The sequence below is a fragment of the Mizuhopecten yessoensis genome, unplaced genomic scaffold, assembly GCF_002113885.1.
Source record: "Mizuhopecten yessoensis strain PY_sf001 unplaced genomic scaffold, ASM211388v2 scaffold10477, whole genome shotgun sequence".
Lineage (NCBI taxonomy): Eukaryota > Metazoa > Mollusca > Bivalvia > Pectinida > Pectinidae > Mizuhopecten > Mizuhopecten yessoensis.
Window position 1 is genome coordinate 904,932 of NW_018408566.1, and position 19,885 is coordinate 924,816.

Sequence of the window (19,885 nt, forward strand, 5' to 3'; positions counted from 1 at the left end):
GTGATATATATGTTCTGTATATATAAGGTATTACAAGAATAGATTCATAACAAGAATATGCTATTAGTTATATATGAATTCTAATCAATTGGTTAATATGTTTTGGTACAATGTTCGTAACAATATGTTTATATAATCAGCATTGCTATATGGTGAAGAAAAGGTACATGTTTTATTTTTCTCGTGCTATATACAACCTTGTTTTGAAAAACGGGAATAAACAACAAATGCCCTGAAAATTGAAATATTGAAAATTGATCCTCAAACTTTGAAATCAAATGACTTATAATGTCAATGTGTGTTCTATAACTATGTACCTATACAACTGGTGATATGTCAACTTTCACCCGTCTTCGGATATTCATTCCCTACGTATGATTACATTGAAACAATATCATTTTACGAAACTTCTATACTTTTGTAATATTGACAGAAAGCTGACATTAATATCTATCTAACATATGGAATATAAAATAGTGTGCTTTAAACTGCAAAAAAAATAATTAAACATTGTAGTTTGCCAGGCACATGTCGGGCATACTATGGGTAAGTTTCGCAAAGTTAATTATCTATTATCTGTTTAAACTATATAAAGCTATTGTTGAATTTGCCATTCACGAATGACGTACTGTGTTCAGTATGCTTTGCACTTATACAGTTAAACTTTTCCTCGTTGTAGAATGTGAACACGGCGAAAATTAAACTTTCTGGTGCAGTGTTTAAAATTTCATATCTGTTCCGCACTTGAAGATAATTGAAGGGCAAATGACAACCAAAGTCAACAAATAAATAGGTGCATGTGCGTCCATTCAAAACATTTTGAACCCTTAATTTAAAATGTAAGGGAGCCTATTTTCCGTTGTTCTTAATGTCTTAGCTGTATTTCATGAAGTTCAATAGTTCAATAGAAGGGTTGTCTGCTGCAGTTAAAGCAGGTTGCTCCATAACGTTTAAAACATAATCATTAATGTTCTGGAGAGTGAATTAAAACGCATGGACACACAATCCTAAAACATATCAGTAAATACTCTGAAATTTTCAAGGGGCTTAATATACCTACAAATGTTCCGTACATTGTACGTTTATTCAAAGGGTTTGCTTCACGACGTTAGAAAAAACATATCGCCATGCTGTAAAGTAATGTTAAGGGGATCAAGTGGATGCTTCACAAATTCAAAGCATAACAATAAACGTGATGTACAGTTATAACACAACATTAAAGCATAACAATATATATGCCTTAATTTCAAGGGATTGTCTCATAAAGTTAAGACATTATGATTATTGTGCTGTAAATTTTACTTCAAGGGTTCATGCAAAATACAACAGTAAATGTGCTGTAAGTTTAACAGATTGCCCCCACAATGTTAATTCATTACAGTACTCGTGCTGTACGGTTTGCCGGAGGGATTGCCCCATAACGTGACAAGGGTACTCACAGCAGCAGGTATTGGAGTTACGACCTCCTTGTTGGATGTCGGCTTGCTTGCAGCGTTAATATATTTCCACGCTCGTTTCGCTTGGTCACGTGCAGTAGCCTCGGACTTGACACCTACACCAAAAATGTCCTCGTGGAACCGATTTGCATCCTGCAAATGATAACAAGTAAAAGGTTAACTATCTGTACCAATTTTAACATTACAGACATGGGTCTACTTCAAGCAAAACAGATGAGAATTAAACAGTAGTCTTTCTTACAAGTAGTTAACTCCCCTTAGTTTCGTTAATACTAGGACTACAGTTAACCAAGTATCTTAGTGGGCTATAATTAGAGCAATCATTTTGTGTTAGGGGGTCTAGGGTTCTAGTGTTCGAATCTAGGTATTAAATCGTTGCGTTTGCACGTTTTTTACACAGAACATTATTGTTTGCTTTTATTTCGCTTATTTCATGTTAATTATTTTTTCATAAAAACAAGAACATCCGAAATACCGCCTTCTCTTTATAGATTTGTCTTTTTTCTTAAAAATTGCTTTGTTGCACTCTCAAAAAAAGTTACGTTTTTGTTTTGAGTTACTAATTAGAAATTGTAATTTTTCAGTTTTATGCAGTAAAGATAAGAGTTCTACTTGCTTCTCATTTATTTCAAATAAAACATATCACGCTAAATGCTCATTTTGTGGTAACGTTTCACGTTTACAGTCTTTTGCTTAACCTACCCTTAATTTCAGCATGACGAATTTTGCATCTTCCGCTGATAACTTTCCATATTCCTGGATGATTTTGCAAAGAGTAGTGGAAACATCATTTGCCATCTGCACATCACCACACACGAATACGTGTCCTCCCCGACGTAGTATCTGTTCAAACACCTGCTTCCCGTTTTGTTTCAGCACGTCCTGGACGTACACCTGTGGAATCAGATATATTTGTGATAAATTTCTTTCTTCATTATGTTCTCATAATGAATCAAAAACTAAGTACGTGGCAGGTTTTCTTTGGTATCCCGGATCCCAGGATACTACGGTTATATCTCTACCTTGGTACAGTGCTGTGTTAGGCTTACCTTTGGAATCCCGGTCTATGCTGTGACACTTTAGGTATTCCCCACTCCCCTTCAGTACTACTGTGAACTGTCTACCTAGAGAATCCCGGGCCTAAATGGCAGAGTGCTAGGACATATTTGCCTGAGGTGCTCCTAGGGCAGAGTTATGACATACTTACTTTGGTATCACCCTGTGTAGTGCTCTGACTTGCTTACCTTGGTGCCTTAGTGTTAGAGAGTGTAATTGAAACCCCTCATCCTATGACATTGCTATGCTTTTCCTGTCTTGGACACTCCTGTCCCTGTAGCAATAGCAGGGGATGTTTACATATATTTTTCCTGGGATATAAAAGTTATTCTATATTGTTACGATATGTACTCCGGTCCAGGAAGAATGGCATGTCAAGCCTACCTTCGGTACTCCCGGCTCCCGGGACAGAGCTGTGTAAACACTTGTGATGGACTTGTCAGCCTCTGACTGGGTCAGCTCAGATCGGTAGATATGGTCCATATCATTCTGCCTGCAGCCAAAGTAGAGGTGAATGTCGCCCCATCCTTTCTTCTCTCCGTCTGCAAGATAAAACACAGTATCTTATTAGGTATGACTTGTTTGAAAGAACTGGGCAGGTCGTGCATGGATCCTTGTCTTGGTTATATATCACAATACATCTTCCTGTGTAGGACTCATGTATCAGAAGTGACCATTAGGCTAATATTGGAAATTAAAGGAATGACATAGTCGTATACTTAATTGATCCACGTTTGTCTCTTCTATTAATACTTTGTTTAAATCTCACGATTTCCTTACTTTGACGTATACATTAATGTGTTGTTCACGTTATACATTATTGCTATGAGCATTGACGGGTTGTTAGCGGTTGGATCCATTAAACAAATCCGGACATATCTAATAACATCCCAAACGTGAATATCGTTGCCTTAACTTTTATTTCTTGAATTATATTAATTCTGTTTCTTTATTAATGAAGATTGAATGAGTGGTTTGCTTAGATTATGTATCTAGATAGATAAAACAAAATAAGAAACATTGACAAAAACACCTATAGATACTGTGCATATTCTTTGTATGGCACTTTGAACTTGTCATTGTAGATAATGTCTAATGAACAATCATACGAACATGCAATGCCTACAACATGCTTACGTGTAGGTTCGGGTAGCATGTCCCGGTCGATCTTCCGCTGTTGCCAGAAGCTCCTGAATGGCGCAATACCTGTACCGGGGCCTATCATGATGATCGGCAGTGTGGCGTCCTCCGGCATGTGAAACTGAGGTGCCCTAATGCGTGAACATAAATATATAAAATTTAGTTTCAATTTACATATTTATCATTAAAATAATCATTAAAGTGGCGCGTCTTTTAAAATTAATATTTTAGAAGTTTTAAGGTATTAATGGCTGTATTATAAAAGAAGATAATCACGGAATATTTCTACTGAGCAATTATTGTCGGTCTCAAACATCTATTATCGGAAGCTGCGCAATTCAGTTATTTTTATTTCCCCTTTTAGCTCAGTTTAACTATCATAACAAGCTGTTTATGTCGCGTAATATTCTTCTGTACTAGATATATTTATTACCACCTGGTCACTACCAGATAAACTAATTCTGTTAATACATGTATATATAAACGGAACTGATATTCCGTTTTCGTACATAGATTCAATGGATCAATAACTTTGAACTTTCTAATATTTATAAACCTTTATCTTGATAAGTTTATGATGATAAAAATACGACATTACAATATAATTAATATATCTATGCATAATATATTTATTATATAAAAACATCTAGATATCTACCGCGGGTAGGGTACCAGAAATCCTCCAATAAGTATTACCCACTGTTTGACGCTTTCAATCTACTGATATATACTAAACGTGAGGTTCAAACAACGTACCTTTATCTTTGTACGAAATTGTTATTCTTGTCATGCGTATCATAATATAACCATGTATGTCCTGTATTTATCTATGATCAAACGAATGACACTAAAATACACTTGTCTTTGTCGTCCTACGTGTATGGTATACTATTGAACTATGATGCCCTTTGATATGATATGCGGCGCCCTATTTTAATTCAAATTATTGTCAGTTTGCAATAGATACGTCAACGATCGCCATAAAATCTCTAGTAACTGTTCACGGTTTGGTGTTTCTATGACGCTCGTTCCATTCCGTCGTTTGCGTTATGCGAAGTGAAAACACGTGTCCTTGTTTGGGGTTGCTCGTGCAATATAAATAAAATAAATGCACGTAGGATCGGTTGTGATGACAAAAAGAAGAACAAGAACATAAGAATACAGTACAGGGGTTGACTCGGATGGTGTACTATGCACGTGTATACTCTCCCTCCACTAAATATACAATACACGGCGTATTCAATCTACAGCACGTGCGAACAACATGTTTTACCTGGTACGGCTGCACCGAAAGAAAATAAGCATTTCTCCATTTAAAAAAGACATAAAAAGAGTGTTCTTTGTAAAGCAGTTCTAAAATTTCAGATTCTACATTGCGTAATTTCATATATTACCGGGAAATACATTAGCATCGCAGCCTGGAATATTAACGAGGCTTCACCCGTTGATGAATTCTAATGAACGTGTATCAACATTGTACATTGCACCCTCAACTAAAGCTGACAGTGTAAAGTAAGCTAAACAGTGTACGCTTATGTACGCTTAGTAGCTGTATGCTATTAGCTGTTAACACTGATGAGTTGAAATAACAAACTAATATAATGTGAGGAGTATTTAATCCATTCGATCATGAACTGGTACATAGGCGAAGGGTTAACTTTTTATTCAGCTCTTGTTCTGTGACGGGGAGGACTCTTTAAGACTAAGGACTGTCAGTCCTTTGAGGACGATCATGGTAGTGTAAAAAGGAATACTCGACTACGAACAGGTTCAGTGGATAAGAGTACTTACGTTCTGACAAGACAAGGCACGATGTCGCCTACTTGTAGCCTGCTCAGCCACATGGAACACACACCCTCGTGCTCTGGTCCCACACCACCTGGGTCAATTATACAATCGATATTATTAACCATGTACATGTTGTTGTAATAATAACAAATACAAATAAATTATGTTATGCTGAACCGTTAGCAAAACACAATTAAATGTGTAATACGATAACTTACTATTCAATCACGTACAGTAAATTAATGCTAAGTTAGATTTCTCTCTTTGTACACAAAATATTCGTAAAAATTAGATCCTTAATGTTTTGTGAATACATTCGATTAACCTCGATATTACTCATTCATTGTTTTATTGAACTATAAGTCATGTGCCATTTCTTTTGAACCATTTGTTTTTGAAGTTTACGAACATGTAATGCGATAATTTGTACGCAATAGGTTGTGAGCGTACCCATGGTCTGGTATCTGACAACAGCTACCGTGGCGTGGATTTCCCCAGGGTAAGCCTGTGGAGAGGAACTGATGCTGTAGAAGCGCTGCTGCAGCAGAGGCATCTGTGTCATCAGCAAGGACGGATTGACCTTGACCGAAGGGAACTCCTCCAGTATCTCCACCAGGTTTGGCTGCGTCTCCGCCTTCCAGTCCTCGTACGCGTGGATGTCCTGTGTAGACAAAGCAAGCAATTAATCACCATTGTCAGTGTCGTATTGACTTGCATTTCACATACAGATACAGCCTGTAACAAATATATCTTTGACCGTATAGTCCGAGCGTGTATGTCACGGAGAGATACCACTAGCATATAATTGTCCTGAAGCTTCAACAAACCAGTCTAATCGGCCCAATAGATATGAAGTTATGACTGTACCGTTCAGCCTGTCAAGGGTTGCAGTAACTAGATCGAGTTTGGAAACTTCGATCGGTTTGATGTTAAAGGGAACCTTTTGTTCAAATAACACCTTTGAAAAAGATTACATACTGAAAATATGTATCAGTTTTACTTTCCACATAAACAATAAACATGTATAAACAGGTAATGCAACGTTTCAAGACCCAATGGTCCCTTTGGCAGCTATAAATGAGTGCGCTTTTTGTATTGGTTACCTGTACAGCAATGTTGCGAAATTATAAACTTTATATAAAGTTTGCAGATATTTACGTTTGCTAGGTTTTCTAGCTTGATCCTGTCCATATCCCGTGTGGACTGTGTAGCCAGTAGGTGGAGGAACGCCTGGGATGGGGGTGTGGTTATGTCAATGAAGTTTGAAAAGGCTGTACGCATCGTGCACACTGGAATCCTCTGGAAGTGACACCAACTCTTCGTCGTACCTGGAACACGTCGTTGTAATAGTAACAGATATTGCTAAATATATATAATTGATGGAACCAGTCGGATCCTGTCCAACAAGTAGTAATAGAAATAGTAATATGTAAACTGCGTAACAGTGTCATGAACTAATAGTTTGTTTGCCTATTTAACAACGTGACGTATATATGTTGTTATGCGGATAAACCGAACTTTTGCGACGAAGACGAATACTCTAGTTCCATTGGACCTACAGATGAATATTCGAAATCGAATATATAAATGCATCTAACTGTCATTTAGAGCGATATTCTTGTAAATCCTTATTATTTTTTGAAATATGAAAAATAGGACGAAATATATATTTTATTCATATAGTTTGTATTTTGTTAATTAATGACGTAAAATTAAACATTTTAATGCAATACTCCTGAATGGTCGAATTATGCGAACTTCCTTTCCGGATTATGAGCCCCCTCTGTGTGGTAATTACAAGAAATACATTGCTGCAATACAATAGTTAGAACCTGTATCAGTTTTTTAATAGTTGGTTTCATTATGTTGCTTTTTTTGTTAAATCACACCCATTTGCTTGGACTACCTTAATCCACAAGCAACGACCCAACCTAACCGTATAGCGACGTGGTGTTTGTCCAACGAAGAACTTGATAGTGATATTGATGTATACCTAAGGGCGTGGTTCTTTCCTGCAGAACCTCCAACTTGATCAGCTGATCAGGAGTTGGAGCATTTTGCAGTCTGGAGAGCACCCCGTCCACCAGCTTCTTTGAATTGGCCGGGAATATTGCAATGTGGTCCCCTGGAGCATAATTGAGTTCCTCCGCCCCCATGGTGTCTAGTCTAACAAGCATCGTCTCTCGACTGGAAATAAAGACATATGCAATTAGTGTTACCCACTTAATACTGACGAAAACGCTTATTGTATTTTCGCTTCAACGGTATTGTGACCGAGGATCGCGGGAAAGGAACCATGTGAACTACCATTGACTTCAGGAATATGACAACATTAGTCGGGTTATTTATTAGTAGCAGGTTATTCTTATAAAGCCAATCTTCCACTGAATACATAGTATTTATATAATATTTTTTCAAATGTAGACAAACTTGTGTATGTTATGCTATCATGTTTAGTCTTTATTTATTTTAGTGTATAATTCTGATTGCTTATTTATAAGAAATGAAATATATATCAAAATATTATTTTTTTACCTGGAGTCTTTGGACTGGAGTTGGTCAATCGATATGAGCTTACACGTCTGTACTTGTTTCCCGTGTAGTTTAGTCAGAGCTGGAGGTAAAATATTCCATTACATTGTGCAATTGTTCCCACCGGAAAATTTGTATTTGTAGTTCTTATAATTATCTAACGTGACAGTTGTTTTAGGAAACATATACTTCCAGAAACAATATGCACTTGCAATGGGATTCTGATGAAACTATCCAATAAATACAAGATAATCACTATTTTATATTATTTCTTAGAATCATATATCATTGCATTCGTCAAGAACATATGGTTTTTTATCATAAAGAACTGCTGTCAGATCATTTCAATTAAATAGAAAAAAAGACTTTTTACCACTCAACTAAACGGTTCTCTCTTGATCTGATGTTAATGTGTTAAGCTCTATGAAAGGTTTAATGCTTAAATACTGATTATGACATACATCCCGTGATGTCGATTTCCTTGTCGTTATCCTCCGGAGTTAGCCGGAATTTGCCGGGGGACCACGAAAAGTCGGTACTAGAAAGTGCACCTGTCGCCTCCTGGATCGCTGTGGCATCACCAACACAGAACGTCTCGCACGCCATCTGAAAATGTAGGACTTTAAAATGAGAATTGTAGACGTTTCTTTAAATTATATGTATGATAGCTATTACTTTTGGTGCTTCTGATCTGTTTGAAGCCCCATCTAACTATCAACCACATCGACTTTTAAATTCCAAAGGTTTCCTTTGTATTACAAATAATTTCATACAATGTCGTCGACCGGCTTGACTTCGATGTAATTTTAGGAAGGAATCTGGAACAGTTAATCTGAATAGCTGAATGTTATATTGTCTATCATTTTATAATTATTAATCTTATACCTTGAACGTATCTTGGGCCCACAGTTTAAAGGACTCCTCCTGTCCACAGAGCTCGTCTCCCTCTCCCATCTTTGATATCCGTTCTCCTCCGAGTGAATTCAGCATGTTGTCAACAAAATGGGCAAAAGCGCAGAAGTTAGGATAGGCCCGAGATCCCAGCCCAAACACGGAGTAACGGAGGTTGCCGAGAGCGCCCGTCTCTGCGTTCAAGTTATCATCCTCATCTACATCCTTTTCCTTGTTCTCCAAAGGCGAGTCGGAGTCGCTAGCTGTGCTCATACGGAAGTAGGACATTGACATACACTCTCCACTGAAAATAAAACCAAATCGTACTATCATTATATATTTACGTCTTTTTAATTTCTCAGGCACGTTTATCTTTCGATAAAGAACATACAGGTACATTCGATAAATTGATTTGTTACTATAATCACCGTAACTATAGCAGTTAAGGTCCCCATAATGACCTGTTTCTACCTATGATGCATCAGTGTTTAAGGTGTTTTTCTCTATTCCGTCTTTGCGTATTGCAGCGTTATCTTCTCTTGTGAGCAGGTATTGATTGTTACGTCATTTGTTTGTGAGAGTAACGTCATCATTTTTTGAGAAAACGACGTCATTGCAATACGCAAAGACGGAAAACCTTGGACTGCTATATCAACCTTTCCTTGATGGGACTGGAGGTACCATAACCAACCCTCTGGAGAACTTGGTTCGCACTTTGTTTCAGTTATTTTCCTTTATTTTGTGGTTTCCTGAGTTGTTTATATTATCTCAATAACACCCTACTTTAGCCGATGGAAATTCTGATGTATATTCCGATTCATTCGTTTCGTTTTCATACTTAAACAAAACTCGAATACTTACTTTTTTGTGTTTTTGGGGCTTTTGAGGTCGTGCAGGTTCTTGGCAAAAGCCTGTGTAAAAATTGATAAAAAGAGCAACTTTAAATTTCAAAAAAGGAATGTTTATACGAACAAAAGAACAATATAACCAAACTTTCTTGCGGATCTGCTTCCTCGCATATATGTCCATTAATACCTATTTATTGTATGTTCATATAATCTTAAATTAGATGATCAACGATTTTGACTAAGTGCACTTCATTAAATATGATTAATTTCATTTTGTTTTCTTTGTCCCTAAATACATCAATGAAAATACAATACCTCTCCATTTTCTGGAGGATCGCCATTGCCGAATGTACTTGTGACGAAGAGAACAAGAGCCTCGTGTTCGAGGTCAATGAAGTCATATGCATCCATACTAAGGACCTGTAGACACCACATAACACAAATTGTTAATACACAAGTCGGCCAAATATACAATATTCAAGCAACCGAGTCATTAAAGGTTTGTTTCATACATGAGGTTGTAAACAATACATATGGTTTACTTTGCTTTTCTTCATATTTTAGTACTGCAAGAAGAAATTTCTGCGGTGTGGAAATGCTCGCATTTTTCGCGTTGAGTAAATATTATCGCGTAAATATTCAAATCTGAATATAAACTTATAGATATTTGATATATATAATAAGTATATTTCAGAACTATTCCAAACGCGAACATTTGAACACGCAAGAATTTCCATTTTTACAGTAATGGATACTGGACAATGTACAAATAAGACATCAACAATGATCATACTGTAAGAGTGATTTCTTGAAACAAATATTAATACATATCCATGTTAATGCATGGTACATAGTTTAAATATAGACAGTAACTCATATTTTATTTGTCGCTGTGATACCATTTGTGCTATTAAATCTCTAATTGATATAGAAATAGTGTTATATGTGTTGACTTACATCATACTGTACGAGGACATTTTTGATAACAGAGTGGGTTCTTAATGTTTTATAAGCAATAGTGATTATGAAGAAATCAATGCCCTACCTTAGCATCAAATCCATGTTTAAAGATCTCGCACAGGGTGTTTGCGAACCTTTCAGATTTACCCGTTTCTGTTGCGTACAGTATGGTACATTTCACACGACGCGCTAGAGCCTTATTCATTAATTTGGCGGAGAACTTCACAGCCCTGCAAGAAAAAGAACAATGCAATGTTTAATTATTCAAACATTAGGGTCGTTGTTGTATGAAGTCAATATATCAAACAATGCAAAGTCCACACGGGTCGTTTATAATCGTTATTAGGGATGGATGAGGACTAGTACCACTGGTTAAACAAATACACTCTAGATTTACAGTACAAAAGAGGTCTAAATAATTTACACATATATGTTATTTGTGTTACGCAAAACAGACCAAGGAGGGTCCTACAACTGGCAAACACGACAGATGTCGCAATTGTATGGACATAAACATTGACTGCATAACTATGAACTCTAAATTCACATTGATAATAAAGATGTGCAATTTAATAGATATAGATATCAATAAAGGTTTGTTCCATGTGAATGTGGACGGTTGTCTGTCACATCGTTGCTTCAGTGTTTTAACTGTTAAACAGTATATTTCATTTAGACGTAATTAACTCGTTATTTGATTGGTATTGTGACGTAATTTTTACATGTTACTGCTTCCTTTAATTATATAAAATTGTATATATGTCAAAGCATAATGCACTAGTACAAGCACAATTATAATATTCAACCTGTCTACACGACAAATGTTAATATATTACTGATTGTTCGACACAGTGGAGTATATTCTAACAAACCAGTGTTCTACACAGCATGATATTACCTGATAATCGTATGTCTGTTACAAAGTTAACTAACGTTTTACTTGCATTATTGACCATTTTGAGATTGTCCTATGTTAACATCCCCCTACAGCAACCCTTCATACAGAGTCGCCTTTTTAATCACCATATCAGCCACTATATCAGACTCATTCTGACAGAGACGCTGCCCCTACGATTACCGTATCAGCTACAGGACCAATACCACTCGACAGGTCAAATTAGGTCTATCATGATAATCTAGTACAGTATACATTACGGTGTGACGGTGTTATTGACAATTGTCTCATCTTTCAATACTACGGCCTCTGACAGGCTTGATCAATTAATGTCAGTTGTTTAAACAGTGCTGTTGACATTTTGTCGCCTTGATGACAATTAACGGTAGTGTAATATCAATTTACACCAAATTGAACATACATTACAAGAGAGCATCTTTACTTTTTATCCTAATATTGACATAGGTGTCTCATGTTCGTTTAGTATATAGCACGCTACGGACAGACGTAGTTTTTTGTCGGATTATATGGATTATATGTTTAAGCTATATGGATATTGACTACGTATTGAGCAGTCATGAGCCTGGCCTTCTCGTCACAAATCCGATATGTATCATCACTTCCCTTCTTCTAGTAAATGAAGCTGTATATGATCATTAATAATACCAAACCTGCGCCTTTACAAGTATCCGGTTATATATGATAAATCCTAAGCTAAATCTACATCCTAGTTATGATACACATATTTACGTATATTTAAGAAGTAATCTGCATGTGTGTTTGTATTGTGGTAGATAATAAAGGAGGATGAGAATATGTTAGAAAATATATAAACACTCGCCACATGAAGCAAATGCTTTTGGACGTTTTTCACATCCATTTTAGTGCAATTCATGAGTATAAGGCAGTATGATTTATAGAATCGTATTATTAAATTAGGCTATTCTCCGCGTGCAAATATCTCTCCCTCGATGGTTCATACTAATTCACCAACAGGCCGATGTCAAAATTGATTTAGGAATATCTCGCGGGTGCAGCCATAAGACATTCGTCAGTTGAAAGTCAAGTTATACGGAAAAATAGTTATGTACATGCATATACTCTCACTCGACAAAGCTTATTCGTTCAGGGCCGGTCGCACACGGCCGCTAAATGGTTAACAACTGCAATACTCTATAGCTTTTGAAAGGCCATTGGAAGTACATAGAATAATGAGCGCAATAAGTTTATACACGTGCATGTAATATTTCCAATAGTGCAAAGTTATCAATGAATAAAAAGTGCCGTAACCTCCACGACAAGGTAGAAAGCAAATAATGATTATCACTATATAGTACACTATGTTTGATGTAGTGTCCCAAAATAAGGCATTCTCATGTGCTTTACAGTAATATTTAGATATATATAATCTATGAAATACGTAATGAACGTGATCATTGATCGATTATGAACGGTTTTGGTGATACTATATATAGAAGATGACCACTTGATGGCACAATTCATTTTTATACAAATACTCACCGTGCGAGTTCTTTAAATCCGAATTTCCTCTTTGGTCGGTCAAGTGACTTGGTCTTGTCCCTATCCTTTTTCCAGACATATGTTTTCCATGGATCTTCCTGTTCCACGTAAAAAGGTAGGTATGCATTAGTGTTAATTGCATTCTTTAAGTTTGAATTTACTAATAAAACTATTTGAACATATCATATTTCAGTGAAATCCGTCTCAGGGGTCCCTGTCCTACAGTACTTTCGCTTTTTCTATTTACAGTTAACTCCCCCTAACTCCCCTTTGGATATAACTGTATCACCTGTAGGCTAGTACACTCCCGCTGACCAGATAGCTCAATTGGTTACATCGATAGTATAATAAGTCCATGGTTGATCTCGGTCTAGCCCCGCTTTAGTTTTTAGACTCAGAATATTCTTGTTGATTTTGTCTTGTTTATTTCATCTTCATTTATCAGTTTTTATTGAAATCCGACAAAGTATGTTTTTCTTTTCAGATAAAAATTATCAAGGCTATAGTCATGCCGGAAAAAGATTTTCCAGTACTTAGTTTGAGCTTTTGACAGTGGTACGGGGATCATTTATCGATATTAAAGGGTACTATATCTGTTGGGTAAGACAGTTTGTCAGTAGTTCTGTTTTAATGACAACACATTGTAGGGTTAGACAATATCTTAGTCAAGTCAGGATTCAAATAAAGATAAAATCAGAATCTTGGCATCATGAAATTGCATCATATATTTAAGTTTTGTCATCGTATTATAGAACACGCGTGTTCATCTAGTTCATATATGTATCTAAATGTTCATATTCACGTTAAATAAAACAACAAGCGTACATGTATGTCTCGATGAATAAACAGCAATACTGTAGTGCATGCTCTGTCGTCAAAATGAATCTGGTATGTTTTATTATGATAAATCAAAAGCGCCCTTTTTCCAATATCAAATCGATTTACACCAAAACGTTAACTAAAGTGTGTAAGATTACGCTGAATTCGTTGTACTATCACAACCTATGGTTCAAGTTTTTTTTCCAAACATTGCTATTTTTATTTGTAGCTTTGCATTGCTTTGTTTTCAATGGTAAACAAAATAAGAACTTTACCAGAGGTTCATAGGAAGGTTTGATTTTGTAGCGCAGCATTTCCTGGTGGAATACCGGAGTGATGCTCCCACTCATTGGAGGTACAACCCACACCCAGTCTGCCGGACAACCGCCGCGATTCTTCTGTTCATTCTCCATAAACTTCATGAACGACTCCGAAGCGGCGTGATGATCGGTGATGGTAACACCCTGGGACTGATAGCGATAGAATAATATAACACGTTAACACCACGGAAATGATAACATTGTCAAATATAGAACGTAAACACCCCAACACCCTGGGACTGATAACGATAGAATAATATAACACGTTAACACCAAGGAAATGATAACATTGTCAAATATAGAACGTAAACACCACAACGACTAATTAGATAGAAATAAACAGCATGCAAGACTTTATATATAAATGAATCGATACATCAGTCTCATGTTAGGATGTATAAGAATACGTTTTTCTTCATGAAGCTCGATTGATAGGAAAGCAGAGTGTCCATCGTTTGTCTTGCCTACCTGGAAACTATGAAGAACAGATATGTTCATTTCTACGAGGGCTCTGTCCTTCCATAACGAAGAACTCTTTCGTGTATCCAGACCCATCTTGGTCGCAATAACCTAGTCAAACAGACAATGATTCGATATACATGACGTGATATAATGATATATTTGACGCAAGCTTATACATTAGTTCTACTGTCCTGTGCACTTTGTTTTTTATTAATGAAGCTCATACTTTCTAAATGCACGACACATTAAATGGTAGTTACAGGAAAATAATGCATTTATAAAACTCGAGATAATTACACAGATAACATGTATAATGTGTTAGTTAGCACTTTATTTTAATAAGTAAGCCATCTATTGTATTTCACGTGCTAAATAATATCTGAATAAATTAAAAACATCAGTTAAACAAGAATGAAACAGATTCAGTAACAAGTCATAATGTTACCTCAAGCATGTTATATCTCTGTGCGTCACAGAAGTCTCTGGCACCAATCTCTGTGCCCATGTACCAGCCATTAAATGGTGCTGCGGTGAATTCCAGACCACCACAGTCGAACAATAAACAACTGACAGCAGGCAAACCGTACCACCGCAGACCCATGTCGGCAAACCAAGGGAATCTGTAACGACACAAGGAACATTTGGCAGAATTCAATATTTGGTGATAAATGTCTACCATGTAAACAAAGTGTATGTTACATATGATTTAGGTAGTCATAAAACTGCGTATACTTCTTCAGCAGAAAGATACAATTTTATTTTTGGTTTTCATTTCCATTCCCTTCGCTTGGTATATTTACAAAGACACTTTCATGAAATCTCCATAGATTCTATCAGATCAGAGAAGGAGAAATTTGCATAATACACATTTACGACTTCCACAATGATGAGTTATACAGAACAACTCTATTTGAAAAGTAAAATAGTTCATACTTTGGGTGTTTCAAGTTAACCTCCATGATCAGGTCCTGAGGAATCTCGAACAGTTCTGGATCCAGTCCATTGGCTTGCAGTACCAAGGGAAGGACATCAAACATGCCGTTTTTGCCTTTCCATCCCATCTTCTGACAAACCTGGCGGGCAAGTAATGACTCATGAGTATTTGAAAAAACAACTATATTTCAAGCTATAGAAGGCATACACAGTACATGTAACACAGTACCCGCTATTGCCAATAATGCTAAATATGTAATGTGAAACAAAGCCGAACAAAGGAATACATAGTAATACAATGTTTTATTAAACCAAACAACTTCAGACTGTCACAAGGTGTTACATAAAGCCACAAATCTACATACACAGCCAAACAACGGGTTAATAAGTAGTACAACATCAGACAAAGACGAATAACAGTTACTGAATGGTATAGATAGCGCTGGTTCCTTAGTATTATACAAATATAGACCCTGACGAAAATCTGCGTAAAGTCAGAAAATAACAGTTATACAACGTTAGACACTCTCTACCAGTTGCACAAAATGAGACAGCCACTAAACATTGTTCTAAGTTAGACAGTTATTAAATATTGCACAAAGTCACAAGTCTTAATAAGTTAACAGTGTTAACACACGTGACTTAAAATGTTTACAAAGTCAGTTATCACATTTCAACAATGTTAACGTTACAAATATTAAGATACATGAAATGTCCTTTAAAGTCAAGAAACATCTTATACGATGTCTTATAAAGTCATCAAATGTCCGATATAAACCTGAACGTCGAAGTATGTCATTGACCTGAGACCTTGTGTTCGTAGCTTACATCCTAATCGATCGCCTCTACTGTGACTACACAATAGTACAGACACATAGTCAATAGTAATATGTAGGTTTAAACCTAACTTATGGCGTGACAGGTCTCATTTTCCCCAATTACATTATGAGACTTTCCTAATTTATTTTATCAATCAGTAAGAACCATTATATTTGTATTGTTCTAGTGGTCTAGGTGATATTTTGTATCTACCTGCTTAATCATCACCTACATAGGAACATAAAGGTGTTTTGTGAAAGTAAAGAAAAGCATAACTACCAAAAATAAGAAAACTAAATGCTTAATGTTTTACCATTAAATAATTACTAGTTTGAACGCTTTGACCATCACTGAAAAGTTGAAATGAAATGTATAATTGTAGCATTTCCCCGTCGAAAAAATAAGGAATGTTTAAGGTCCGTAACATTGAGAATATTGTACTAAAATGTCACACCGGGAGGGTGCTGAAATTACTCCCATCTCTCATACTACCTACTCATATCCCACCACTCTTATCATCCTAAACACTTACACCATTTACTGTACCTCTCCACACTAATCCCAATACCCCAGACTACTACAAATACTTAACTAGGCCTGCTTACTACGTCTTCTGCATGCCATTCCCTACACCTAAAATCACACAATAGTGACACACAACAAAATTCATGACGTACTTCTGTGAACTCAACGCTAGCTGGATCCCCTATGATAGATCCGTCGGCCTGTTTGTAGCCGGCGTACCGGATAAGTTGGGAATTCCATACCCGGAAGTCATGTTTACCATCGGTTCGGGCCGGGAAAACAGTTATTGCCGATCTGAAGAGCGAAAAAGGTACGATCATTTTTTTTTTGTAGGAATCACAGAATTAAAATCGTATTTAGTGTTTAAGAAATTCCATCGATTAATTCAGGAGACATATGAACTGAAATGATGTATAGCAATAACTTATCAAAAGAGGCGCATCGACTTTATAACAGTAATTTGAAAGGAATTGACATGGAAACAAACAAATTGTAACTTGTAATTGGTGGAAATAGAATGCCAAGAGGTCAACGTAGATCGCTCTGGCAACAGCTACTTACATTCACCCAGTAAAGGTGTTGAAATCAACGGTCATGGGTTCAATATCTTCGCTAAACTAACATACATGTAGGTTAATAAAAGTGTTGTCAGCTTCGTTATATCTTTCAATACTAGATTATTTGATTAGCAGAATTGTATAAGCAAAGTTGGAGAACAGTTGCTGCTCGAAGAAAACAAAACCCCAAAAAACCTAGTATACATCGTGAGTGATGAACAAACAAATTGAAATTGTCAATTGAACGAGCTAAACCAATAACAATGTACAAACAAACCAACCAATCAAATGCCAAGTTAACAAGATAAACCAATCATCTTCTCTTACCTGATGTTGCCTTTGTTGTTACCGTACTTAATGTGGTTACAAATAGCCTCGAACATCCCTCGTGCAGTCGTGATGTGGCGAGCGTCAAATACCTAAAACCGAAACAGCATTTTCAACGTCAATCAAGTTTGAAGTTATGTCATTAAAAGCTACATATACTATTTTGACATTATGTCGTTAAAAACTATATATACTATTTTGACGTTATGTCTTTAAAAGCTATATATACTATTTTGATGAATGGCGAGAATAAAGTTTTAGTTCCTTCTATTACTTGTTCTATTAACAATGTACCATTGGGTACAGTGCCTATTTACATAACTGCTTGGATTACACGTTAGAATCAGTATCGATGGATAAACTGATTAATCTTCATGTTATTGCTTTACTTGTTGGTTATTCCAACTAGTACTTCCAACACTACTAGTAATTATCACTAATCGTAGTGTTTTCCTACTAGATACGTCCCATGCATCTCAGGTTATGACCTACCTGCAGTTTATTCTACTGTATACGTACAACGTTTGTAAATAATATTGACCAATACGTAGTGTATTATACTGGATACATTGGATACAACTGGCAATGATGCCAAACCTGAGTCAATTCCACTGGATACATCCAATATATCTGGTAATGTTATTGCCTAAACCGAGTTTTTTCCAATTGAATACATCCGATACACATGGAACAGCTCAGTTTATTACACTCGATACGTACCATAAGTGTGAAAGTATTGTCCTATCATTAACCAGGTAACATTGACCTACCTGTAGTTTATTCCACTGAATACGTCCAATACACCTTGCCTCATTCCTCCACGCCGTCTTCGCCCCGTACGTTAACTCATTGGTCGTGAGTTCGTAGGTACCTTTTTTCTCTATGCTGGCCTCAACCTCCAGCCATCGCTTTTGGTAAGCCTCTGTGTTTAATCTGATCACAAGGTTAGATAGAATTATTACACAACACAAAACCTGACATAAAACACACACGAGAGATGCATGTACACACTACTGATACGGCTGTATATCGGTATCACTTATTGTGTAGATACATTTCAAATATAAAGATTAAAAATAGTTGAAAAAGTGTTAATCAGTTCCAGCCAATTAAATATTAATTATTCTCTAGTCCTGAGTAACAGTATTGCAATATGTACGTTCAATGGGTTAAATATCAATTAATACAGATGAACTAAGCACATTTGATTCTTTATATCTTTTGTAAATAATAATGTTCTTTGGTTGTTTAAATACCATTCCCTCGTGTAACTTTTGTTAAACTTTCTTTTTGTATCACGTCATTTGCGGTATTGCGGCGAATCCGGTTGGATAAAAAACAGTTGTTTGAGCTATACTCACATCAACCAAATCGACATGACAGAATAAGGACGGATAATTTACAACGTTTATTCCAGAGGTTTTCGTGTTTATACATTTTGTAGTCTTTCCTTTCTATGAAATTGTTTAATATCATTCTTAAGTGGAGATAAACAGACCACATTTTAAAAGTAAAAAGGAATATCTTAATATATCATAAAGTATGATAGATATGATAAATGTCTATCAAAGATGATACTCATTTTACCGACTTTACACATATAGTATTGCATGTACGTTTACATGATGTTTTAAGTGCTGACATTTATTGTATCCTCAACACAAACGACATTCGCAGCTAAATTTGTAAACACTTGTTTCTTAGTTCTCTCACGTTATGCAAAGAATGAGAGGCTTAATCAAAATGACAATGAGGAATTTTCTTTGAAATACAAATGTATCTGTTAATTTCTATAATTGAATATACCATTAGTTTTGTTAGTCCCACTGTCTGTACTAACTCCCGTTCTTTAATTATTCCCTTTGTATATTTACCCCTGTGTGTACCAAGCACCTGTTTATAACTAACACTTCTCTGTATTTACCACACGTCTATACAACATGTTTATATTACGGTATAAACTTTAAGTAACATTTCGATATTTACATGCCAATTGCCCGTGAAGACACGTTGTCTCCTGAGCTGGCATTATGTG

General features: G+C 36.1%; 1 protein-coding gene across 6 annotated transcripts in view; it reads right to left on the reverse strand.

Annotated features, from left to right (window-relative positions):
• The window catches only part of LOC110460719 (nitric oxide synthase, brain-like), a 167,106-nt gene that overhangs the window by 6,340 nt on the left and 140,881 nt on the right, over positions 1-19,885 (reverse strand). For 4 of the 6 annotated variants that reach the window (XM_021513790.1, XM_021513787.1, XM_021513788.1 and 1 more), the window contains 23 exons: positions 18,621-18,783; positions 17,851-17,942; positions 17,119-17,260; positions 15,623-15,762; positions 15,135-15,309; positions 14,696-14,797; positions 14,183-14,377; positions 13,089-13,186; positions 10,758-10,902; positions 10,028-10,132; positions 9,726-9,775; positions 8,859-9,168; positions 8,435-8,579; positions 7,977-8,055; positions 7,435-7,628; positions 6,600-6,769; positions 5,892-6,102; positions 5,445-5,532; positions 3,651-3,784; positions 2,898-3,055; positions 2,160-2,351; positions 1,440-1,589; positions 198-232 (listed from right to left, as the gene is read on the reverse strand). In XM_021513790.1, coding sequence (XP_021369465.1) covers positions 198-232; positions 1,440-1,589; positions 2,160-2,351; positions 2,898-3,055; positions 3,651-3,784; positions 5,445-5,532; positions 5,892-6,102; positions 6,600-6,769; positions 7,435-7,628; positions 7,977-8,055; positions 8,435-8,579; positions 8,859-9,168; positions 9,726-9,775; positions 10,028-10,132; positions 10,758-10,902; positions 13,089-13,186; positions 14,183-14,377; positions 14,696-14,797; positions 15,135-15,309; positions 15,623-15,762; positions 17,119-17,260; positions 17,851-17,942; positions 18,621-18,783 — 3,273 coding nt within the window. The remainder of the gene's footprint in view (positions 1-197; positions 233-1,439; positions 1,590-2,159; positions 2,352-2,897; positions 3,056-3,650; positions 3,785-5,444; positions 5,533-5,891; positions 6,103-6,599; positions 6,770-7,434; positions 7,629-7,976; positions 8,056-8,434; positions 8,580-8,858; positions 9,169-9,725; positions 9,776-10,027; positions 10,133-10,757; positions 10,903-13,088; positions 13,187-14,182; positions 14,378-14,695; positions 14,798-15,134; positions 15,310-15,622; positions 15,763-17,118; positions 17,261-17,850; positions 17,943-18,620; positions 18,784-19,885) is intronic. The other 2 variants (XM_021513791.1, XM_021513793.1) reach the window with 1 other exon arrangement.